At 38.8% G+C, this 21,039-nt stretch overlaps 1 protein-coding gene across 3 annotated transcripts in view; it reads right to left on the bottom strand.

Moving 5' to 3' along the window:
- LOC145496460 (uncharacterized) overlaps window positions 1-20,867 on the bottom strand; it is a 76,325-nt gene extending 55,458 nt beyond the window's left edge. Inside the window, exons 1-8 of one of the 3 annotated variants that reach the window (XM_081476126.1) lie at window positions 20,852-20,867; window positions 9,577-9,826; window positions 9,143-9,293; window positions 8,529-8,634; window positions 8,043-8,095; window positions 7,703-7,951; window positions 3,439-3,520; window positions 2,503-2,552 (exon numbers count right to left, since the gene is read on the bottom strand). In XM_081476126.1, coding sequence (XP_081332252.1) covers window positions 2,503-2,552; window positions 3,439-3,520; window positions 7,703-7,951; window positions 8,043-8,095; window positions 8,529-8,634; window positions 9,143-9,293; window positions 9,577-9,821 — 936 coding nt within the window. In that variant the 5' untranslated portion in view covers window positions 9,822-9,826; window positions 20,852-20,867. The other 2 variants (XM_081476124.1, XM_081476125.1) reach the window with 2 other exon arrangements.
- Window positions 20,868-21,039: the final 172 nt, after the last annotated feature.

Below are 21,039 nucleotides of genomic sequence, written 5' to 3'. Positions count from 1 at the left end.
TAGTAATCAGCCTTGCTTCAATGTTATTCTATTTCTATTGTTGGCTGATCAGATCTTTTACAGATCCTGCGTTTACCAGCAGCATTTTCATTTGCGCTCCTTTGCCACATTTGTAGCTAATAATGAAACCTATTAAAATTCAGCCGAACGTTACTTCACTTAAGCTTTTTAAAACAGCTAATTTTTAGAGAAAAACGAGAGTAAATAAGTTTACTAAAATTAAATTATATCACAAGTTCCACTTTTTACAGCCATTACGTTGCGGTCCAGATGTAATACAAATGCTTTACCTTCAATTTCGTGAACAAGAATCCCACGCCCAGCATCGCTCACGGCAAATAAAACTCTTTGAAATACCCTTCTCTTAATAAGCGTCGTCCCCGCCGTCGCCGTCCTACGTGCATGAGTAAGGTCCCTAAAATTACGCTTTTGGGACGTGAATAATGGACCTGAACAAGCTAATTACGAAACCAATGTTCTTTCAAACTTTAAACGTTTTTCTGCTTCTAAATGCGTTTCTTAGCTTTACCTTGAATGCTAATCAATCTCAAACGAAGTTTTCTACAACTTCTTTCATTCGGCCACCTTTCGTTGAGAACTTTATGCCTTCAATTAAAGGCTGGGTCAACAAGATTTTCTATTTGCCGCCATTGAAGGAGGGAAAAGAATCCCTTCACCTGGAAGGTTTGAATGACTCTCTACCCCATGATTTTCCCCTTCGGTGCTCATGAAACATTGTTTGTTATTTCTTCTAACGATTTGAAGGCCAAAAGAGGCAATTTTCTGTGTTATGAAGGAAAACAAGACCTCGGAAGCTTGTAAATTTGTGCCGCAAGGCGCCATCATGTCTTGCGCAATTTGACATTTCACGCTGTTTACCTGTTGTGACCAGACGGTTGACTTCGACCACCGAACGTTTGGGGAGATCTTAGCAAACATTTCTCACACCGACAGGTTTCCAGATTTGCCTACTCATGGTGCTCCGCTGACGCGGATTCTCGGCTACAAATATCTGACTTCCTATCCAACACCAGGAAAAATCTAAAGTGATGAAGGATAACATTAAAGCGATTTGTCAATCACTTTAAATTTATGGTTTCTTTTGTTATGGTTCCTTTATAGAAACCATCAATTTATAACCCACTCCACCCTGTGTCAAGCAAAGGAAAAATCTGAGCCCAACTAAATAACCACTCACGTTTAAGTCATGGACAAACTTTCAAGAAAACGTAATATAAAGCTTTATCTGTTGTGAGCATGTAATGGTTCAGTGTGTCCTTTCACAATTTTTTTCTAGTTGAATTTTAACAAACTATACCCAATAAGTGTACCCAAGGTTGTAGAAATTATGTACGCAATATAAAAGGGACTTTCCAATAGACGATTTTGCAAGGAACATGTCGGAAGAAAAGTTAATTTGCCCCGAAATTTTGCATTTACACGCACTTCCTCTTTGTCCCCCAGAGTAATAACCTGGCTTGAGCCCACGATCCATCCAAAAAACAGTATCTCGTCAGCGGTCAACTTCAACAAAAGAGCTCTTAACCTGAGTCCGCGATATTGTTATGTGATACTGGTCAACCTTGATTTGACAGCTGTCAATTAATCGTTATATGAGTGTCCAATATTAAAGATGTACCTATGGTACTACTCTCTTATTTTTCAAGGTATGGGGCTTGGCTTCGGTACGTACAGAAATGAGAAACCAGAAACTGCAAGGGACCGCGTACGATAAACGCTGCCAACGTAGGATCTACAAGAGATCTGATCAGCCAAAAAATGTATGAAGACAAGCAATAGACTGCAAGGCTGATACTACGTGAAAAACGTTTCGAGACACCAACATGACAAGAACCGATAAAGTAGGATCGCAACAGTGGACAGCTGTTTCGCGCTTCTTGGGACTCGTCAGCACTGTGTAGCGAAGATATATAACGCCAGCCCAACAGCCAACGCACATAAATTGCAAAATGACCCGTTCACTATATCAAGTTCCGTACTTTGAACTCACTTGCGCCCCGAAACCAGCGTTGCCACATCACGTGTTTCGGGGCGCAAGGAGACCAAGTGTCAAGATTAGTGTCTCGAAAAGCAAAAGAATAAATGTGGCTAGACAAGGCCAGCCTAAACATTTAAACATTCAACCGCATGGCCAGTACCATGCTTAAAAAACGCAGCGTATAGGATCTGAAAAGACCTACGGTCCGAGAATACAGAAATGAGAAACCGTAGGTCTTTTCAGATCCTATACGCTGCGTTTTTTAAGCATGGTACTGGCCATGCGGTTGAATGTTTAGTATCAGCCTTGCAGTCTATTGCTTGTCTTCGTACGTACAGACGTTTGTGGAAAGTCACGTGACAACCCAAATTTTTGAAATCGATGTGTTACCAGATTTTCTAAGGTATGGGGTTCCGCTCTCTCGCCTTCGGCGCGCAGGAGATCCGCTACTATCTGACAATGCAATGAAGCAACTAGTTTTCAATACTCAGAGAACAGAATACCTCATCCTCTAAACAATTTGCAGGGTCCACTGGAACTAGTGCGTTACTTTCTGAAAGAAAGAAAAAAAAAGTAAAACAAAAGTTGTTGAACGTTTTGAATTGGTGTCTCCATGGTTGCATTCATTATTTTGAACGAAAAGTAAGTAAACTAATGTGAGTCTCGAATAAATTATGTACTACACAAGCGTTCGGTATTTACGGTGCGAAATATTGAAAATTAAATTGTCAGTAAGTCTTATTAAAGCTATTGTCTTCTTGCACTGAAAACTCAATTAAGTCTTCATTTTTGCCGTTGGCTGTAAACGCCATGCTTAAACTCTCTAAAGATAGATGAAGACGAAATGTCCACTATGTCACGAGCGTAGGACAAATGAAAAATCTGAGTCCCCCGACGTCTAAAGCAAGTTGAGGAACAAAAATACATTACTTGATATATCTTATCAAAATGAAAACCTAAAGGGGTCCAACCACCCCCACCCCCTTTATAATAATAATAATAATAATAATAATAATAATAATAATATTTAGTGAGGGAATCCAACTCGCCAAAGGCGGTTTTCAGTGGAGCCCTCCTAAATAAAAATCACCTAAAAATGACATAAATAAGATTTATATGTACCAAGGTGGAAACATGAATTTGCTTGTAATTTCAAAGGTAATATTTCCTAGTAAGTGCTAATACGAGGATTTAAGCTTCCAAATATTGGTATTATAAAATGTTTTTGCTTTCTAGGTTTACGTTTCTGTGTATTTTTTCCCGGCGATTTAAAGTTTCGAAATTATGTACCCGTATTATCTGTCAAACCATTGAATAGGGTGTATCTTTCTATTATCCCATATAACAGTTTTACTGGACTGAAAAGTTGTGATGTAAGAATAAAACGTTAATCATACAATGTTGATATATATCAATGAAATAAAAAAAATACAACAAACCTGATGACAATGTATCAAAGCCACTATCAAAGTACCTTTCCGGAAAAACGTTTTCACTTGTAGACGCTACGTCGTTTTTCCACTAAAGGAAAACAAAAAGGTAACAATATGATATTATTTGTGTCGATAAATGACTTATGCTAGTGTTTCATATATTTGTTCCTTCCTCACCTTGCCTCGTTTGTTTTGGAAAGTTTTGTATTTAATTTACCTCAGGATGCGAACGTCGGTAAATTCTGTCCAATGACTAATCCCAAAGTATTAATCAATGGGCGGCGTTTGTTTGATCAAAGTGCAATAAATTGTTCTGATCTAGTACAATACAATATAAAGGCAGTACAGGTACAGTGTGGTATAGTAAACATGAGCAACGTAAGGGAACAGCACAGGACAACTGGGTTTAATTCCGTAGAGTAAACTACAGTTCCCGAGGACCGGGGATATCTCAGAAAGTTTCATATACCTTCCAAAGAGAAAGGTACCCCTTTCACCTGCCCAATGAGCATGAGGAAAACGCAGTCGTTAGGTGTGTTTGTTTGAGATACACGGCACGGTGCCATACAATACAATGCGCTGCAATACGTAATCCAAAACAATGCAATACATTATAATTACAACGCAATACAAAACATTGTAAAATAGGTCAAATTATTCTCGCAGTTTGATTGGTTCTTACTCGTGATCGATTAGAGGGCAGACGCACAGATAACGTCAAAATAGCAAACATTTTCCCTCTGTTTTTTAAAATGGCCAAACGTTTTCAGAATTAAGATAATATTTTACGTCACTGGGCGAAAGATAAGGTACAAAACAGTCTTTTCTAGGGCGTGAACAGGTACAATAAGCAGGAAGAAAGAAAACGCCTTTTTTTTTTAGAAAATGACTCAGAAAAAATACTCGAACAGTGTAGATTTCATTCGGCAGTCGAGCCAAACTAAACCAAACACAAAATTGATCTTGAAATTACTACAAGGTAAGAAACCATTGCTTGGTCTCGAATTTAACAAAGCCAATAAGCAAAATGTTTATGAGAATAATTGGTTAAAAAATTCCTCTTTTCTCAGTCTCAAAATAATTGGTGACACAGATTGATGTCAGGAATAAAACATCACAACACTACCGTCTTAAAATCAGTTAAAATAAACACATAACCTTGCTTTCCGACGCGAATGTTCCAACAAAATCTATTGTTATTTTCGGATTCTACAGCTTATCAGCTTTATAATGATATATAGTTTACCGTGGTTTTCTTTAATGCAGCGCGTAAAGAAAGCATTTTCCGGAAAGCACCCCTGAAGGTCTACAGTAACCTCAAGATGAAGGCACGGAGAGAAACCAAATCACCTAGTTAAAATGAACATCTGTGCTTGTAGACTGATAGTTGTAAAACATGATCCAGTGAATTTCATTTTCCCATGGCTTTTCTTTTTGTAGAAATACTAAACCAAAGATGGCTTATTAAGTATGCATAAATCAGTGTCAAATGGCCATTTTTGCAGGGGGTCTCCTTAACTTGAAGGGAATAAATTATTTTGACCCACTTTTTTTGCCACAATTACTCACTCACCAAACCCAACATTTTTGCCAAGTTTGAGCGAAGTCGTATGGTCGGCCATTCGTTTCAAAATTACGACAGGGTATAGCGGGTTTTTCTTTTGCGTATACTTGTTTACATACGTTACGTATGGGCTTTAAGCTCACATATACGACCGTTTAGATCGCGTATATACGCATTTTTAAAGGGCCACACATTTGCGTAAATTCAAGCGCGAGGATATGCGAAATAAATGCCCAAATATACGCGTCCTACAAGGACCCATATATACGCGTGCTAAAATGCGCGTATATGCGGGTCTCGTAAATTACGTTATATATGCCAGCACGAAATGTGTCTTTTTAAGAGAATGGCTGTTCGTGTATGATAGCAATGAAAATTACTTTAACTAGGAATCGTCAATATGGCGGCAGTGGTAAAATGCCTAGCTTGTCTTGCTCTATCTGCTATTTAATGTTTGTTACTGCAGCTCTCCAGTGAATGAACTTCTAGAAACAGTTATGCGTGTTTTGAATGACTGTTCAAGATTTTATCCTAACTCTAATCGTCGTGAAGTTGCTGTGGATTACTCCGTACATCGTTTACTGGCCTGCGTAGCTCGGCGGTTTTTAAGCAATTTGAACGCTAAGAAAGCGGCGAGGCCGCGATAACGAGCGCCAAATGCTGCGTAGCCACGAGGAGCCTGGGGAGTTCCTGCTCGTTTTCGCGGCTTTGTCGCTATGTGCGCTCGCGCTCAAATTGCTTAAAAAATTGCTAAACCGCCAAGCTACGCAGGCTAATCCGTTAGTTGATTCATTGGACAGAGGCACCAAGGCGAATGCTGAGAGGATACGGCCTCTAGAATCGCTGGTGAGACAAATGCAATATTTACTACTTAGATGGGAAATGTTTGCATTAAGAGCAGTTTCATGCACCTCAGTGTACTCCCACTAGGGCTTTGCCAACTGCATCAGCTTCTAAGGGAAGACTGGGTCGTCTAGCCCATGATATATCAATACCTCAAAGGGAGTTTTAGGAAACAAAATGTGATTTTAGTGTAAGTCCTATTGGGTCTTCACAAGATAGTTCATCTGGTTGGGTGTTATCATCAAATGTGTCCTTGACAGCTAGTATTTCCAGTATTACATACATCTTGTGAAATCACTGCGTTCACCCATATTGGTTGTGCGTACAGCATGGTTATTCCATGCCTCAACTAGGAGGTTTAACTGGTTGTTAATTCTGGAAAGAAATATGTAATACAAACAGAACAGATCGATTATGCTGATCGATTCCAGGATGTCATTTTCTTCCATCTGGTAGAACAGAGTGTAGTAGAACTGACCAACTTCAATAAAGACTTCTCTCCAGAGACGTTCAATTCACTGGTTGTGTATAGACAACCCAGCAATTTTGCTTCCCCTATTAAATCCCCTGTGCCATAGCATAGCTCTTCTTACCTCTAAATTTGCATCCCCTTCATCTGAACACACTCTAGAGGGCAATCTATAACTTTGCACAGCAGCTAAGAACAGAGCGAGCCTAGTAGCAGCAGAATTTTTTGTTGCACAACTTAAAGTCTAAAGCCCTGTCAAAACCACCATGTATCACAAACCTCCAACTGGCAGTGTAGTCCATCAATGTGCCAGAGAGAATTAGGTCCCCTGACGCCTTGTGATGGTATTGAACCACCTCAAATCAGACCCTGCTGAGTCAGTTTGAAAAAACCTTTCCCTTATATGCTGACGCTGAACATAGATGTTTCTACTTGGCAAATGACCCAGCATAATACCGATACCAGAATTTGAAAACCCACGTCAGACTTATTTCTCGAATCATCAGGGCCGGGTTGTTCGAAAGCCGGTTAACGCTGACCCAGGATTAAAAGCTAACCCAAATATAAATTTTTCTCATAAAACTGTTTTCCACTGCTTATGCTTTGCGTAGTTTGAGATTACTCAAGTTCAAAACTAAACTGCAAACATTTCCCATCTATGTAGTAAGTATTGAATTTGTCTCACTGGCAATTCGAGAGGCAGAGTTCTCTGAGCATTCTGTCCTAAACGGTGAACAGAATCCACAGCAACTTCACGACGAACGATCAAGTTCTCTGCCATGTTACGATTAGCGTGGGGATAAAATCTTGAACACTCATTCAAAACACGCATAACTGTTTGTAGAAGTTCAGTCACTGGGGGAGCTGCAGTAACAAACATTAAATAGCAGATAGAGCAAGACAAGCCATTTCGCCACTGCCGCCATATTGACGATTTTTAGTTAAAGTAATTTTCATTGCTATCATACACGAACAGCCATTCTCTTAAAAAGACACATTTCGTGCTGGCATATATAACGTAATTTACGAGACCCGCATATACGCGCATTTTAGCACGCGTATATATGGGTCCTTGTAGGACGCGTATATTTGGGCATTTATTTCGCATATCCTCGCGCTTGAATTTACGCAAATGTGTGGCCCTTTAAAAATGCGTATATACGCGATCTAAACGGTCGTATATATGAGCTTAAAGCCCATACGTAACGTATGTAAACAAGTATACGCAATAGAAAAACCCGCGTATACCCTGTCGTGATTTTGAAACGAATGGCCAACCATAAAATCGTTGATTTGAGCTGTATCACCTCCTGCCTGGTTTTGCCTGGTTTTGCCTGGTTTTCTCGTGGACACACTCTTAAAATTTCTGGAGTATCTGTCTCAGCCATACATACCATGTCTGTTTGCATTTCCTCGTCACCCATGTCGATTTGTCTTTCTCCTTCCCCGTCTTTCGCCTCTGTTACTCCACCACCACCTTTCACTTTTTCATATTCAGTTTCTGGAACTGTCTGTTCTTGTGATAGCTGGGTTACCTCTGTTGGCCATTGATTGGGGTCGTTTCCGTGGTTAGCTGAAAGCGGTTGTACTGAAGTGTTTTCCTGGTGTTCCAAACCATTTAAAGACAAGTCGGGACAACTCACCTAGTAAGTGCGAGTTATACAAATGAGATTTGGCTGGCTAAATCAAAGCAGTGAAAAAACGAACAGAGTGATCAAAATTGTCAGTACTTACACTCTGATAGTTTTTAACAACAACTCTCACTTCTTTCTGGTTCTGTGTGTTACCTAGAAAACAGATGACAATAAATTCATCAGTAATGCAAATAAGTTTTAAGCATAAAATTATGCAAGTTATCATCTACTGAAGTCTCAATCTCTATTTTGTGGGCTGTAGTAACTCTGCCCCTGTCGAGCGCGGTCGCAGAGCTAAAAAAGTTTCTTAATTGCATTTTCGACTACAAAACACGGAATATGTTGAAGTATGAGGTGCTATTCCTTGCGATTTTGCAGGAATGTGCTGGATTAGATCCTATTTTTAAACCTCCAGGGCTGATATTGAGTTTGAATTATGATCTTTTACTCTGAGATAGGGTCGCTGAATGCGGAGTTTATATTTTGTTAAATTTACATCGTTTCTGCTTATCTAAGTCACGTCCATCGAACCCATAAATTTAATTAGAAAGAACTTTTCTTGATAAGCAAAATAATTTTTCCTCACTTGAGTATTGCCCGACCGAACCGTGAAATTGTGGACCACTGAGTACTGGGTTCGTTGATGTGTCATTTTGAACTCCTCCTGATCTGGTTTCTTCCATAGTGGTACTCTTAAAAGAAAGAAAAAAGAAAACAGAAGTGATTTTGTACAAACTAATCCATTCAAACCATCTTAAGCAGTCCATTACTGCCTTAAAGATCCAAGTTAAGACTCTTTTCAGACTTAGGTATTTTAGGTAGACCTGAACATAAGCCTCATTGGCTTCCCTGGGCGTCCTTGCCTAATATACATTGATGTGTTGTTGTCACATTTATAAATGGCAAAAATAAAACAAGAACAATAACAAGTGAGCCAAAAGTGGCGATTACATACAGATTCAATAAGAAACACAAATGTCCTCTATTGAATTTACGCCTACAGTGACAGGACAAACTAAATACCGTTGCAGTTGCAGAGTTTGTTAAAAGTCTACGCATCCCGTTAAACAAAGGCTTTTTTCGACGTCAGCACTATAGATATTTATAGTAATGACTGTACGCTGCAGCAGTCATGACACTTTTCTCAGGGAATAATATTTTTAAATAGTGTAAGTAGTTTACAAACGCATTAGCTCATACCTCAATTAAGACGTATACAGCTCTGTTTGATTTTGCTGCTCGTAGAATGTTCTTTCCATTCCATTCCGCCGAGTGGTCTTTTCCTTCACACTGAAGTGAACAAGGACAGAAGTACCTCTTTCCTGCTTCATCCTTTGTGAAAAACGCAAACCTAGAATGGACAAAGATATCAAGAGAAAACATCACATGTTAACTGGAATATCATAAAACGTAAAACTTCCAGTGGAACGCCTACATAATGAGCAGCCTATCTCTATAGAACTCTAGCTCCAGTATAATGAGGAATTATCGGTGAATAGCATTACTGACCGCCGGTTTCAAGTATTATCAGAAGAAGCGGATCCGAAAATTGTAAATAGTTACTAATATTAAAAACATGTACACTGTATATACCCCTGTGTAATAACATAATCTGTAGGAAAGGCTATTCTTACCGCTTGCTTCTCAACTGTGGTAATTCTCTAATGAGAGTTTCCCTTATCTCTCCTTCAGTTGTGTTCACATTTAATGTAATCTTTACAGCGGCCTTCTTCCTTTCATCTCTATTCGATGATGTTACGAATTCACTTGAATATACTCGAAACGTTTTCCGGAAAGGCCTTTTTCCTCCAACACTACCTTCGTCCTCTTCAGAAGTGGAGATTAGGTTACAGGCACCTCCTTTTCTTTTGGTTCCCATAGTTACTGAAAAGATGCAAAGGAAAAACATCATTGATAACGAAGCAAAGACCATTTCAGTAATATTACAAGGTAATATTCCGCAGTTGATGATTATACGAAAGATGTTAATTCACCACTGAAGTAGAAATCTTCAAATTTGGACGTAAATCTAACAGCTGTAAACAGACATTCAGCCATGTCGTTTACATGTATAAACTTTCCGTAAATATTATGATGATAAATAGCCCAATTCGATATATCAAACAGAGAGCAAATTATCATTATTGTTTTTTTATTTGTTTTGCATTTTTATCTATTAAATCACATTTAATTAGCCCGACTTTGTAAACAGCAATAACATCGACTGAGAGTCAGCAAGTAAAGCTAAGAAATCGACTTCAGTTATAAGCACGGCACTTTCATCACAAAGCTGGTTTCAGTTTCCATTGCAAAAATTTACTGCCGGAACGACTACGTATTTTGTAAATGTTTCCACGTTACAAGAACGTTGCTTGAAACGGCCCTGAAAGATGTTAGACCATGTGTGAAATGCAATATCGTTCGATACATATGCATGGTCAAATATTATCAGCCTCTTTGAGCCACTCATTGTTCAGCCCCGAAGATCGTCAGGACATCAAGCTAATAGTACGCATAAGTTCCGCGACTAATGTTTCGTCGATAACTAAGCGAAAGTCAAGGCGCAGGGTGAGACGCTACGAGTAATCAGAAGACCTGGCAAGTAGACTTTGATCATGGTGAACGGAGTACTGATTCTCAGTAAATGCGGAGAAAGAATTAATTTAAATTTTAATAAGATATTAAGACATATGTACTGGAGAAAATATTAGCTCCAGGGTCCAGTAGATAAGACTGTCAACTTATGTAGTATTATTCCATTATTTTTCGTTCTTTTGTATTTTGAAACCTCAAATAAATAAAACTAAACCCGTCATACACTTCTATCCACCATGTAGCCAAAGCTGTGTTGCCAAAGCTTAGCGTATTTTGAAAACCAGCTCCTCTTTTCTCTCCAACACTGTGACAGTCGCGACTAAAATATGCTAAAACGCAGTAAGTGGTAGTCTTTGGTTGTTTCTATGGTAATCATTCTATTGTTATTATGACTCAATCACGTGACGATAAAAAGTCACAAATATCAAACAAATTAGCACATATTAAATTTAGACGCCGACAGAGAATTTCGGAGAGAACTGAATCTTGGTCCAAGTTGTACAGCCGGTAATTAATAAAAGAGAAACCAAAACGACATTCCAGCGTCTGCTTTATAGCAGAACTTGACCCGCTGAAGGCAGGAACAGATCCGGCAGACTAGCTTGGCAACATACATAAATTGATGAACGTTTATGAGCGGATGAGACATGCTTTGAATGTCGTTAACTCGAACTCCGTTGTCTTGAGTTCACTTCTGTCATTTCCTATTGAATATGCTTTTTTGGTCATTCACTTTCGGCCATCTCGAACCGGCCCTCTATCCATCTCAAAACTATCCATTTCCTTTTGCTGAGAGTTCAAATATTGACTAACTACTTCTGAAACAAGGAAGTAAACAGGAAGCGACGTACTCAAAGTTTTACGCATGGCTCGGGTATAAATTTCGTGATTCACGGCAAATAGATTGATGTCTAAAATATCCCAATGTTTCTATTTACAATCCGTTCAACAATTCTTGTGCATGATGCACGATTCATTCGATCAAGATGAGACGCCGCAGACGTCCAAACACGCTGTAAAGGAACGTACTTCACTCGGTGCTTTTCGAGATGCTCGATCAAAAATTTAGTGTCAGGTTTTTCTCAAGCACTGCTCGAATTCAAGTAAGAAAATTAACTTGCTTTACCTCAGAGTACTGAGGAGATTGCCTCCTGGAAGAGATACTTTGTTTAATACAATGAGCGTGGACTTACCGCAATCGCAGGATGTTTCAAGTGATATTAAAGTCTAAAGTTCCCGAAAAAAACACCGTCTTTACGTGGTTGTTCTTCCAATTTTAAGGTACCTGAAGCCTTCAAACTAAGCCATCTTCATTAAAAGCACGGACAAACACAGGAAGACTATAAGGTGCACACCGAAGCAACTGCTAACTGAGAAATGTTCACATGTATGCATAATAAAATATGCCACTGTGATCATGTGATCGAACCAAGGGATATCATTCAGTGCAGGAGACAAGATACCAAGAGGTCACTATCAAAATGTGATGTTTATGTGTCACGCATTTAGATTGTCTTTACAAAGCAGGGAGCCGGAAGCAGGGAGCCGTGTAGCTAGTAAAAGGCAAACCGAGGAACTTGCCTCAAGTCATTTTTTTCCTCGTTTTTGTTGTTGTAAAATACGTGCATGTACCTTGCTGCGACTGGAAAACAGCCCAGTTCATTGAGTCAGTCAAAATCAAAACAATACACATTCTGGGTCCATATTGATGATGAACAAACGGAGCAGGTGAACAGTCACAATTGAGACAGTCGTATACTGTTACACCTAACTGGGAAATTGCCATAAATCGATAATAAATATGAATTGTCAGAATTAAATAACAACGTGTTTGACTTATCCGACAAATAACATGTTAAGTGGCCAGTGAATCCTTATCTTAACTACATGAAAGACAACATTTTCGATAAAATCAACGCTTTAATTAACCATCTCAGTTCACGTTATGGTAAATTTTATTAGTATTACGGTTTGTAAAGTTGACATAGTCTTGGAGGAGTAACTTTAACTAAGTCTTCTTTTATACGCAAATTGAGCCAGCGAAAATTGATCCGTAGTTAAATGTCACACGTACATGCAAATCTTGACAATTATTATTACAATAACATACAACTCGTTATTAAATTGAGATGGCCCAAAAATGTCAGTTGTGAACCGAGGGAGCGCGCTCACTCACTGCGCACTGTTTCTTTCTGTCACATTTCTCTCCATAACAGACTCTAAGCAGTCCCTAACACATACACAATCAAACACTGGTACTAGGAGAAAAGTGCTCAGTCAAGTGAAGGAGACAAACTTCACTGAAATTTCACAAGACTGATCTATAGTGAAATGGATTTCAGTGAAACAACCACTGAAATAATTGTTCAGCCCCGTCAGGGTATCAAGCTGATAGTATCCATGCGTCCAACTTATGTTTGATCGATGAAACGAAAACAGTCAAGGCTCGCGGTGAGTCGCTCCGAGTAATGAGAAATACCTGCGTTTCCTTCCTGACGAGTAGACTTTGATCACGGTGAGCGGAGTACTGATTCTCAGTAAATGCGGAGAAAGAATTGATTTAAACTTTCATAAGATATTACGGCATAAGTACTAAAGAAACTATTAGCTTCAGGGTCCAGTAGATAAGACTGTCAACTTATGTAGTATTATTCCTTTATTTTTCGTTCTTTTGTATCTTGAAACCTGAAATAAATCAAACTAAATCCGTCATATACTTCTATCCACCATGTAGCCAAAGCTGTGTTGCCAAAGCTTAGCGTATTGTGAAAAACAGCTCTTCTTTTCTCTCCAACACTATGACAATCGCGACTAAAATATGCTCACACACAGTAAGTGGCAGTCTTTGGTTGTTTCTATGGTAATCATTCTACTGTTATTATGACTCAATCACGTGATGATATAAAGTCACAAATCTCAAAACAAATGGCACCACATATTAAATTTAGACACCGACAAAGAATTTTGACAGAGAACTGAATTTGCGTTTACGTTGTACAACCGGTAATAAAAGAGAAACCAAAACGACATTCCAGTGTAAGCTTTATAACAGAACTTGGCACGCTGAAGGCAGGTACTGATGAGAACTTTATGAGCGGATGATATATTTTAAACGTCGTTAACTCGAACTCGGTTGTCTGGAATTCCTTCCTATCATTTCCCCCTTAATGCTCTTTTTCTGTCATTTACTATCGGCCATCTCGAACTGGCCTCCGATCCATCTTAAACGATCCGCTTCGTTTCCCTTAAAAGAGTCCAAATATTGACAAACTACTAACCAAGGAAGTAAATTAACAGGAAGCGACATACTCAAAGTTTTACGCATGGCTCACTTATGAATCTCGTGATTCACGGCAAATAGATTTGATGTCTAAAATATCCCAATGTTTCCATTTACAATCCGTTCAACAATTCTTGTGCATGCTGTACGATTCATTCGATCAAGATGAAACGCCGCACACCAAAAACGCTGTAAAGGAACTTACTTTACTCGGTGCTTTTCGAGATGCTCGATCAAAAATTTAATGTCAGGTTTTTCTCAAGCAGGGCTGGAATTCAAGTAAGAAAATTGACTTGCTTTACCTCAGAGTACTGAGATTGCCTCCTGGAAGAGAAATTGCGTACATGCTATGCTACACAACAATTACACACTTTGTTGAATACAATGAGCGTGGACTTACCGCGATCGCAGGATGTCTCTAGTGATATTAAAGTCTAAAGTTCCCGAAAGCTCTAAAACCGTCTTTACGTGGTTGTTTTCCAATTTTAAAGCAGACCTGAAGCTTTCAAACTAAACCATCTCCATTAAAAGCACGCACAAACACAGGAAAACTATAAGGTGCATACCGAAGCAACTGCTAACTGAAAAATGTTCACATGTATGCATAATAAGAATATGCCACTGTGATCATGTGAACGAACCAAGGGATATCATTTATGCAGGAAACAAGATACCAAGAGGTCATTATCAAAAGTTGATGTTTACGTGTCACGCATTCAGATTGTCTTAACAAATACATTTTTGAAAGCAGGGAGCCGGGTAGCTAGTAAAGGCAAACCGAGGAACTCAGTCATTTTTTTTTCGCTCGTTTTTGTTGTTGTAAAAAACGCGCATGTACCTTGCTGCAACTGGAAAACAGCCCAGTTCATTGAGTCAGTCACTCAGAGGCAATCAAAACAATACTCATTCTGGGTCCATATTGATGATGAACAAATGAGCAGATGAACAGTCACAATTGAGACAGTCGTATACTGTTACACCTAACTGGGAAATTACCATAAATCGATAATAAATATGAATTGTCAGTATTAAATAATAACGTGTTTGACTTATCTGACAAATAACATGTCAAGTATATCCAGTGAATCCTTATCTAAGGTACATGAAAGACAACATTTTCGATAAAATCAACGCTTTAGTTAAGCATCTCAGTTAACGCTATGTTATATTTTATTAGCATTACCCCTTGTTAAGTTGACATTAGTCTTTGAGGAGTAACTTTGACTAAGTCTTCTTTTATGAGCAAATTGAACCAGCGAAAATTGATCCCATTACGTGACGTAGGTAAATGTCACACGTGCAAATTATGACAATTATTATTACAATAACATACAACTTTGTATTAAAATTGAGATTGCCCAAAAGTGTCAGTTGTGAACCGAGGGAGCGCGCTCTCTCACTGCTCACTGTTTCTTCCTGTCACATTTCTCTCCATAACAGACTCTAAATAATCCCTAACATATACATATTCAAAAATTGGTCCTAGGAGAAAATTGCTTAGTCATGAAGTGAAGGAGACAAACTTCGCACAAATTTCACAAGACTGATCTATAGTGAAATGGATTTCAGTGAAACAGCCACTGAAATCATTGTTCAGCCTCGTCAGGGTATCAACCTGATAGCATGCATAAGTCGTGCAATAACTTATGTTTGATCGATGAAACGAAAACAGTCAAGGCTCACGATGAGAAATACCTGCGTTTCCTTCCTGACAAGTAGACTTTGATCATGGTGAACGGAGTACTTATTCATAGTAAATGCGGAGAAAGAATTAATTTAAACTCTCATGGAATATTAAGGTATAGGTAGTAAAGAAGATATTAGCTCCACGGTCCAGTAGATTAGAATGTGAACTTATGTAGTACTATTCCTTTATTTTTCGTTCTTTTGTGAAACCTCAAATAATTTTAAACCTGACATACACTTTTATCCACCATGTAGCCAGAGCTGTGTTACCAAAGCCTAGCGTATCGTGAAAACCAGCTCCTCTTTTCTCTCCCGAACACCGTGACAGTCGCGACTAAAATATGCTCAAACACAGTAAGTGGTACCAGTCTTTGTTTCTATGGTAATCATTCTACTGTCGTTATGACTCAATCACGTGACGATAAAAAAGTCACAAATCTCAAACAAATTAGCACCATGAACATATTACATTTAGACGCCGACAGAGAATTTGGGAGAGAACTGAATTTTCGTCCAAGTCGTACAGCCGGTAACAAAAGAGAAACCAAAACGACATTCCAGCGTCTGCTTTATAACAGAACTTGCCCCGCTGAAGGCAGGAGCAGATCAGACTAGCTTGGCAACATAAATAAATTGATTAACGTTTATGAGCGGATGAATCAGTGAATGTCGTTAACTCGACCTCAGTTGTCTTGAATTCACCTCTGTCATTTTCCCTTGAATATGCTTTTTTGGTCATTTACTGTCGGCCATGTCGAACCGGCCCCCGGTCCATCTCAAACTATCCCTTTCCTTTCCCTTTTAAAAAATAGGTCCGCATTGCGTACATGTGTCTAGTGCAGGGTAATAGAGTAATGTGTATATGATTATATAGGATTGCGTTAGACTTCGTGAATGCAATTAGGATTTATCTGCCATAGAGTACAGGAGTGGAGGCTGGGGTATAATGTGAAGCTCCAACAGTGTAGCAAAGAAAAATGGCCTGAACTAACAAACGTGTTGAAGGTGATATTGAAAAGTAAGGAGGAGTAGAGGTTGGTCTGCTTTGGGGTGTGGTTGAAATTATTGCAAACATTTTTTCTGGAGGTAGTGCTAACTATTATGAATTTGTTATTTTTAACATCACAGTGGCAACGATGAAATGAATTGAACACAACTTTATTTCAAGGCAACTAGGTGAATCTTAAAGTAAGATTCATTGTGACGTCATTCTTGCTTTGCCAGTCTACTTGTAAATAACAGTTTTTGTAACTCTAACGAATAGCTTTCATCCAACTTGTGAATTAACAACAACAGTAAAAAGAGGAATTAATTACTATAATAACATGGCTGTTTACTGACTGACATTCTGTTGTCATTCTTGTCTTGTCATTCTACAATGTACATGTAATATATCAGATTTACGAACAGTTTGTGTAAATTTTAGTAGCTTTCATCCAACTTGTGAAGTACCAACAACAAAATGAGGAACTAATATCAATAATAAGATGGCAGTCTACTGACTTACATTTTCAACTACTTTGCTTTGTCGATTATAAGTTACACAGATGGGTGGCGAAGCAAACAGTGTAGATTCTATGTCTGCTTGAGTAAGACCTTTTACTTCGATAGTATCATTAGTAAGCTTAGCAATTTGGTGAATAGCATCTTCAAATAAAGTAAGATCTATTTTGTCATCATTTGTGTCTTGAAATAACACTTGAGCAAACCAGTGTGCTTTAGAAGCTGTCTGCTTTTGCTTGAAATGGCACTTGGCACATTCTATAAAAGCATGTTCAGGACAGGGATTAACCTTTTTATTGCACTTGCAGCACGACAGATAGGAGGCAACTTGATTTACTCCAATTATTTCTCCATTAACTGTGGTACTTTCAAGGACTGTAAATGGGAGAACTTGTTGAAATTGTGGCGAGCACACCTCATCAGTGCTAACCATCGCATGGAAAGATTCAGTAAAAACGACCCTTGGGTGATATTTAACAAGACTTTGTCGGGAGGAAATCGCCACAGCTTTCGTATATGTTAGGCTAATTAAAGGTATTTTCACATTAAATCCTTCAGCGGTGAAAGATTTTCTGCCGTTTACATTTCCCTGACAGGGCTTATTTAATCCCTCAGCGGGCTTTGTTATCCCCAAAAGGGGCTCAACATTTCCCATAACGGGCTTTTCTTTCCCCAAATGGGGCTCATAAAGCTTAATCTGTATCCTCTTCGCATACGGTCGCAAAATTGCAGCATGGAGATTCTCCCGGCGCCAAGTACCTTGATCTTCAACTTTGAAGCACCTTTCGAAACCTTTCATTCGGCCGGATTGACACATACTTCGAAAGCTGTGGCATACTGAGAAAATACGTCTTAAGAGATTCATCACAAAGTAAGAAACTAAAAGGTAACTTACCGATAGGACAACTCGTATCACACACGTATCACTACTCTCTCTTTAATCTGTCCGTTTCTCGAAAGCCCCGGAAACCTTTCGGGCCCGTAAAGCCATTTTTAGTCCATCTGTTTCTAAAAACGGAGAAGTGTATACGCCTGAAACTTCTTGTATGAAGGGAACTTTTCTTCATCTTAAGAATGTGTGAATAAAACAGCTCTGTAATCGTAATGTTCGAGATTTTGCTATGGCTTTACGCGCCCGAAAAGTTTCCGGGGCTTTCGAGAAACGGGCCACAGCTCCACTTTTTGCAACGAAAGCAAATCGTCGTAATCAGTTTTCTTGCAGTTGTCGGGAGTTGTCGTGGAAAGCACATGGTGATGGCGCTATTGTCGTCTCTACTAATACATATTCGATTGGTTTCGACTGTCATTGGTTGTTTATTTCGGTTCACGAAGAGATTACGAGTGATTATCGATGATATTACCCTCCTGGTACCCAGTAAAGAATGCTTCATGTAATGAGTCACGTAGGAGAAACCTCAGTAAAACTTTATTCGTATGACGTAATAACTTGCCATATATGAAGCACTTACCAGAAGATTTTAGCGTTTTCTCATGGTGTCTGTGCTTCGCACTAGACACAACAAGAAGATCTGTTAGATCTTATAACCGCGCTTTTAAAATTTAACTGTTTTCTTAGTACCACAGTCGCAACGCAGTGCATATTCCAAAGCAATCTTTGATGATTCATTGATTACTGTAGACATCACAGCACTTGATCAGCACAAACTCTATTATCGCACCATCAGTCGTAGCCGTTGTGACATCTCCGATGACGTAATAGTCTTAATCTGGAACTTTCTTCGGGATATGTATGGGCATGAAGATATGATGAACACTATTACAAACCGCTTTCTTTCTTTAAAGTCACGATTAAATTTAACTGTTTTTTTCCCTTGAGTTAAGGGTTAGCAAAGATGTCACACGAGTCACATAATTCAAGAATTGCGTTATCTACGGCTATCTTTAGTACGGTGGTTATTTCCCTATCAATGACGTAATCTTTGCACGTTCTGACACGTTCTTTGCTTGGCTTGCAAATATTTAATTTTCCTTCCGATCTATGAACTCGCTGCGATGAAACAGTCAAAGGATTTACTTCATTTGCCTAAAACCGCAAGAAATACTGGCAAAATTACAAATAAATTAATGACCGTCGCTTCTGCCGAAATAAACCTGCAAAGTAAACACGATCTTATTTGTCACGTAGCGAAAGTGAAAGCTGCAACGTCAGCGCATTCCATGGCTGACGTAATACCTTTTTTCAGCGTATTTATTATTCCCTTTAAATCCAACGCTTTGATAAAAAAAAAAAAGAAAATATATTTTACCTACAAAAAAGAAAACAATATCCGTAAAATTGTCCGTGCATTTATGTTTTAACAGCTTCTGGCGGAAAAACATCACACGTTGCGTGACTCAAAGTTTGGCCGAGCGGAGGTCTGCGTCTGGTCACCGACAAAAAAAAAAAAAACAAGAAGATCTGTTAGATCTTATAACCGCGCTTTTAAAATTTAACTGTTTTCTTAGTACTACAGTCGCAACGCAGTGCATATTCCAAAGCAATCTTTGATGATTCATTGATTACTGTAGACATCACAGCACTTGATCAACATAAACTCTATTATCGCACCATCAGTCGTAGCCGTTGTGACATCTCCGATGACGTAATAGTCTTAATCTGGAACTTTCTTCGGGATATGTATGGGCATGAAGATACGAACACTATTACAAACCGCTTTCTTTCTTTAAAGTCACGATTAAATTTAACTGTTTTTTTCCCTTGAGTTAAGGGTTAGCAAAGATGTCACACGAGTCACATAATTCAAGAATTGCGTTATCTACGGCTATCTTTAGTACGGTGGTTATTTCCCTATCAATGACGTAATCTTTGCACGTTCTGACACGTTCTTTGCTTGGCTTCCAAACATTTAATTTTCTTTCCGATCTATGAACTCGCTGCGATGAAACAGTCAAAGGATTTACTTCATTTGCCTAAAACCGCAAGAAATACTCGCAAAATTACAAATAAATTAATCACCGTCGCTTCTGCCGAAATAAACTTTCAAAGTAAACACGATCTTATTTGTCACGTAGCGAAAGTGAAAGCTGCAACGTCAGCGCATTCCATGGCTGACGTAATACCTTTTTTCAGCGTATTTATTATTCCCTTTAAATCCAACGCTTTGATAAAGCGAAAAGAAAATATATTTTACCCACAAAAAAGAAAACAATATCCGTAAAATTGTTCGTGTGTTTATGTTTTAACAGCTTCTGGCGGAAAAACATCACACGTTGCGTGACTCAAAGTTTGGCCGAGCGGAGGTCTGCGTCTGGTCACCGACAAAAAAAATACAAAAAAAAATAATAAACCACGGGTAAACCTAGAACCGGGCTCGGCCCATGGCCGCGCGGTTAATAATAAACCACGGGTAAACCTAGAACCGCGCTCGGCCCATGGCCGCGCGGTTAAAAAGAGTTCAAATATTGACTAACTACCAGATGTAATCAGAGAAGTAAACAGGAAACAACATACTCAAAGTTTTACGCATGGCTCGTGTTGAATTTCGTGATTTCCGGTAAATAGATTGATGTCTAAAATATCCCAATGTTTCTATGTGCAATCCGTTCAACAATTCGTGTGCATACTGCACGATTCTTTCGATCAAGATTAGACGGTGCAGACCAAACACGCTGTAAAGGAAAACACTTTACTCGGTACTTTTCGAGATGCTTGATCAAAAATTTAATGTCAGGTTTTTCTCAAGCAGTGCTGGAATTCAAGTAAGAAAATTAACTTGCTTTACCTCAGAGTACTGAGGAGATTGCCTCCTGGAAGAGAAAATTGCGTACATGCTATACTACACAACAATTAAAGACTTTGTGGAATACAATGAGCGTGGACTTACCGCGATCCGCCGCAGGATGTCTCAAGTGATATTAAAATGAAGTCCCCGAAAGTTCTAAAACCCACTTCACGCGGTTGTTTTCCAATTCTAAAGTACTTTTAAACTAAACCATCTTCATTAAAAGCACGCACAAAACAACTAAGAAGTGCATACCGAAATAAATATTCACGTATACGCGTAATAAAATA

This window comes from Orbicella franksi, chromosome 9 (assembly GCF_964199315.1).
Source record: "Orbicella franksi chromosome 9, jaOrbFran1.1, whole genome shotgun sequence".
In the NCBI taxonomy this organism is placed as follows: Eukaryota; Metazoa; Cnidaria; class Anthozoa; order Scleractinia; family Merulinidae; genus Orbicella; species Orbicella franksi.
This window is presented reverse-complemented; position numbering and strand designations above follow the sequence as displayed.